This window comes from Spinacia oleracea, chromosome 3 (genome assembly GCF_020520425.1).
Source record: "Spinacia oleracea cultivar Varoflay chromosome 3, BTI_SOV_V1, whole genome shotgun sequence".
Taxonomy (NCBI): Eukaryota; Viridiplantae; Streptophyta; class Magnoliopsida; order Caryophyllales; family Amaranthaceae; genus Spinacia; species Spinacia oleracea.
Genome location: NC_079489.1, coordinates 13,062,251 through 13,067,935, shown reverse-complemented (window position 1 = coordinate 13,067,935; position 5,685 = coordinate 13,062,251). Strand labels below are relative to the sequence as shown.

General features: G+C 33.1%; 1 protein-coding gene across 1 annotated transcript; it reads left to right on the top strand.

Moving 5' to 3' along the window:
* The first annotated feature begins 750 nt into the window (after positions 1 to 750).
* LOC130469477 (zinc finger BED domain-containing protein RICESLEEPER 1-like) lies at positions 751 to 3,085 on the top strand. Its single transcript, XM_056838817.1, has 3 exons — positions 751 to 2,719; positions 2,835 to 2,914; positions 3,047 to 3,085. The coding sequence occupies exons 1-3, from the start codon at positions 751 to 753 to the stop codon at positions 3,083 to 3,085; spliced, it is 2,088 nt and encodes a 695-aa protein (XP_056694795.1).
* Positions 3,086 to 5,685: the final 2,600 nt, after the last annotated feature.

Below are 5,685 nucleotides of genomic sequence, written 5' to 3'. Positions count from 1 at the left end.
TCATACTTCGAAATTTCAAATAGTCTAGCATAAACTTATTTAATGAATCTGCTTCTCTACCTCATAGCACGAGCTGTCTAATTATTTTTGTTTATTACTATTGAATAATTGATAAATATTCTATATTCTATGATTGTTGTATTTTTTTGGAGGGCTTCTATGATTGTTGGAATTACTGTGCCAATATTGTACTTTTAAAGTTTACTCAATTTGGCTTTGTTAATGGGTGGAGTACATAATATCTTCTAAACTTTGTGACATGAAAATATTGAGTAATGGTCCGTTTGGCTTTTAGTTAATTTGTTGTTTCCATTTTTATTAGTTTGTGACTTTGTGTTGTTGATTTGGGTTCCTACCACAGTAGTACAGTACCACCGTATCTCATAATTCATTGTTCTTCATTTAATTTTTTTCTAAAACAAATACTCCGTAATTTTTTGATCTTGTATGTTTTAATTTTAAAACCAAATAAACAATGTTATTTTGCAATTTAATTTGAATATATATGATCATTATGTTAATAAATTTCCATGATTCATTGATTTCATACGGTGTAGTCATTATTAAAATTTCCGGATCGATGTAACTGACATACGAGTATGTTTGAAGAATATAAGAAATAGAAATTAAAGAATTTATTTGGGTATATGATTTTTTTTGTTTTGTATTCATACGAAATTACTAAGAATATTTCTTTCAAATTTAGACAATTAATTTCCTTTTTTTTCATGCCAACAATTTTGCAGAGCCATGGCAGAAGGTAGCTCTGTCAATCCACTTGACTTGGGGGAGGATGAAGATGAAATTCCATGCAATAATAAAGGCCCTCCAGTCAATGCTCGTGGTAGAAAATTAAAATCAGTTGTTTGGCAGCATATGGCTCGTGAAATATTAAAAGATGGGAGCATACAAGCTATTTGCAACCACTGTAAGATGATTTTTACAGCAAATAATAGCAGTGGTACGTCTCATCTCAAAAGACATGTTGATAAATGTCCAAAACGCATAAACCATGATATTAGGAACTTTTGTATTTCATCTAATCCATCTAGTGGGGGCACTAGCAACATGTCTTTGAAAAATCCTAATATTAATTTTGAGGAAGTACGTAGGGCTATTTGCATTTATGTTGTATCTGGTGCTCATTCTTTTGCTACATGTGAAGAACCTGGGTTCAAATATATGGTCTCTACTATGTGCCCTCAATTTAATACTATTAGTAGGCATACTTTAAGGAGAGACACTTTGAGATATTATGATGATGAAAAAAAATTTGTTATGGATGATTTGCAAAATGCTCCTGGTCGTATAGCTTTTACCACTGATAATTGGAGAAGTGAACATACAGATGATGAATATATGTGCATTACTGCTCATTGGGTTGATGCTAATTGGAAATTACAAAAGAGAATAATCAAATTTGGGGCTTTAACACCACCGTTTGATGGAGTTTCTCTTGCGGATGAGATTGCATTATGCTTGGGTCAATGGAAAATTGATCATAAGATATTTAGTTTTACAGTAGACAATGCATCTTACAATGATTGTATGATTTCTTCTTTAAAGGCTCATCTTCTAAGGAAAAACTGTTTGTTTTATGGTGGGGAATTCTTTCACTTGCGATGTGCTTGTCATATTATAAATCTTGTAGTGCAAGCTGGATTAAAGGGCATAGATGATGTTGTTATCAAGATTAAAAGTGTAGTGAAACACTTTAAGCATTCAATCCCAAAGAAGAAAAAGTTTTATAGTGTTGCTGAAACAAGTTTTGGTATAAAAACAAACAAGAAGTTGCGTGGAGATAATTGTATTAGATGGAACTTTACATTTTTAATGCTTGACCGCTTCATTTTCTTTAGAGATGTTATTGATCATGTGGTTAGTCGGGATAAGGATCTTAAAGTGTTTTCTCTCACATTGGAAGAGTGGGTTAGAGTTTGTGAATTGCATGCATTCTTGAAGATCTTTTATGATGTTACAAATACATTTTCGGCTTCAAAACACCCCACTTCAAATCTCTATTTTGATGGTGTATGGAGGATCCATAAAAAGTTGATAGATGTTACAAACGGACCCTTAAGTAGCTTGTCTTCTATGGTCAAACCTATGAAGGATAAATTCGATAAATATTGGTTTGATTATAGTCTTGTCCTCTCGTGTGCTGCTGTTTTGGATCCCCGATTTAAACTAGACAGAGTTGAATATTGCTATGAAAAGTTGTTTGGAGAGGTATATGCTAAGAAAATGGTTGAACGTGTTAGATACACTTTGTTTGATTTGTTTGATGAGTACAAAGATGTCCATACTGCTAGTTCTCCTAATCTGGCAACTAGTAGTGGTGCCCCTAGTATTTCTACTGTTGTTGGAAGTAATGCGGAACAAATGGATGAAATACTTGATTATAAGGTATTCTTGAGTAAGAGAAGGAAAGCAGATAATGTCAAGAGTGAATTGGAGATTTATTTAGAGGAAAAGAATCCGGATGTGACAGAAAAATGTGACGTGCTGTCATATTGGAACAAAAATTCTGTCCGTTATCCAAATCTTGCATGTTTGGCTCGTGACATATTGACTATTCCCATCTCTACGGTTCCTTCAGAATCTTCTTTTAGTATGGGAAAGAAGTTAATAAATCCTTGGAGAGCCTCACTTGGGCAAAAGACAATAGAAGCTCTTGCATGTTCTGAAGATTGGTTACGTGCAAAAGGTCTTAACTTAGGTAAGTTACTAAATTACTTTTATATCATCTTCAATTCATTACATTAAAATATTAAAAAAAAAAAAAAACTGATTTGTTTTGCAACTATTTTGGTATTGATTTTTTTTGTTTGGAGGTTCATCAAAATTCTTTGGCTATGGGGAATTGTCTGTTGACGACGATGAAGAAGAAGAAGAAGATGATGAGTGTCTTAGTGTTGAGTAATAATGATTAGGTAAGTTAGTAATTTTATTCTTTTTGTATTAATCATTTTATTTTCTGGTTTAAATCTCTATACTCTAATAAAGTAGTAGGATAATTTCAATCTTACTTTTGTTTTTGTTGTAGGTGACGAAAGTTCTTGAGAAACACAATGCTGATGCTTGAATTCAATGTTGGATGGATGATCTTGTTGCTTAAAAACCATGTCTTATCTTCCTCTATGGATGTTTCCTTCTTGTTCAGAAATTTGCACGCTGATTATGGAACGATACTGGATGTAATTTGTGTCTTTGAAGTTGGATAATTTAGCTTTGTAATTTAACTAATTTCTATGGGGCTTGGTGCCTCTTTCAGTATGTTGTTAGAGTTCTAAATTTGTTAAAATTAAAAATTCTAGCTGCAAATTTGAAGCAGGTACAATCACGTCAATTTATGTTAAAGCAGGTAGTAATTTTTAACTCAAATTTGAAGCAGGTACAAGCAGGTAGTAATTTGAGTTAAAAATTACCTTTTTTATTCTATGATAACTTTAGATTGATAATTTATGTTTTATGCTTTAAAAGCCCGTTAGCCCGCGAGCCGCCCGCTCTTATATAAAGGGCGGGTAAGGGAAATCAACATCATACTTAGCGGACGGGTAAGGGCAACATTTTTAGACCCGTTGGACAGATTTTTGGGGAAGTGGCCCGTCCATTACCCGTCCAAACCCGCAAATGATCAGCTCTATTTCACATGTACTCCAGTTGCTCCTTGTGACACCTTTTAATTGTTGAGATCTTGTTGGCGTTCTTTTCTTCTTTGCTGGAACGCTCTAAGTGATGCTGAATGGTTCGTCTCAACTGCTCCCTGTTCCCTGTTCCTCTTTCATCTGAACAGGAACTCGTTCTATTTCCTTTGGTCTTTATGCTTGACCATGCTTCTTCATCTTGGTTTGTCTCTCGTAGATCTGAGGAATAAGTTGCATTGGCCAGTTTGGGGTCTTTATTAACCAGTAAAGCATCTTTGTTTTCGCTCACAATGATGTAATCTAAAATTAAGACCCAAGTGTAATCTTTTTTGCAATTATAAAGTTAGTAGGTTAGTCTTCAAGAAATAAATATATATTAAAGCATAGAAATAAATATACAGAAAATTCAAGACGTGGATACTCCCTTTTGATAGTCTCTTACAACAGTACACCTTGTTGATGTTCCTTGTTGTATATTCACTAAGAGAGTTGTTCCCGAACTTCTGTTATATTTGTGAAATTGAGTTCCTCATGAGTTGGACCAGGAACTTATGCGTCGGCGTCAAAGCCTTCTCATGGATAAGTTGTTTTTCGTTCCTGTATTCTTAGGTACTTCAGTCGTTCCTTCAAATCTTGGTCTCTGTTTCCTTGATACGTGGAACATATTTTTACGCTTCAATTTCATTTACTTCAAGAATAGACCTTCAAAACCTTATCGTTAATTTGCACAACTGACCAAATACAAAGTGAAGTTAATAATATAAGAAATAAAAGAAACAAAGTAAATATCACAAAGTAAATAAGGATTTTGATTAAACTCCCTTCTTCATATTACTCATAACTCAGTCTCCTTAACGTAGTCTTTGAAACTTCAATTTAATCCATATGAGTTTGTTCGTTGTCTTCATCCATCTTGATTACAAGGAACTGATTTGTTGTGGAGGAATTGAATTTGACTTTTTACTGTTTTCTTATCCAGTTCCTACTGCGCCTGTTCCTAATATTTCAACGGACCTTAAGGGATATACCATCTTTCCTTTCTTCTTTGTGTGATTCGTTAGCTGTTCATTTCTTCGTTATAGATCTCTTGCATAATGATATAAACCTGTAATACAACTTCTCTTCTAGAACCTCTTTTAAAGGCTTTTCGTGAGAACGCACTTATATGTCTTCAAATATGTGCATGAATAACATTTTTATCATGAGCTTTATATTGTCTTTTCTCACATATGGCCTGCAAAATAGATCAGTTCTTGGTCTTGGGTACCCAAATTTTCTTGAGTCCCTTCTTGTTAGTAGGAGTAGTCATATGTGCCCCCTTTTTTTTTTTCAAACACGTTCTACTATACTACTAATACTAACAAGATTAATTATGCATTCATATGGTACTGAATAAGTAAATAGTTCATAATGCATAACCTTCTTGACTTTAGGCATACTATTTGAGAATATTAAAATAACAGTGCCTAAATAATTCAGTTCCCATAAGTAGGAACAATCAGTTCCTCCAGATTTGTTCCTTGTACTGTTTCTAGTGAGATGAAGATTGATAATTTTTTGAAATGATTTGAAAACCTTCTCTTCCATTGAAGACACATAAAAATCGTATTTAAAACAGTTAAAGTCGGATTTCAAATTCTAAAAATAGATAAGGTCATCTTTACTAGAAACAGTTGTAGGAATATGTCTAAGTTCCATCAAAGTCAATTGAAAACTTAAAGTCGGAAATTTCCATATAAGCTACCTACATGTGTTCAACACTTCACCAATTGTTTTGATTCGTAAAACCTGTTTTGAAATTGATATGACTTGTTCCATAAACGATATATAGGTTGTTCCTAGTAAATTCAGATTTTGAAAATTTTATTTTAAAAATCTGATTTTTCCTTTTTATTTGCATTATGAAGAAGTTCAATAATTTTTAAACACAGATTTCAAAACTCTTTTGGAACCAAAAATTGTTTTACCGAAAACAACACAAGGAACAACGAATCTCAGTTCCATCTCAATAATTTTGGTGTTCATGGTCACGTGGTTC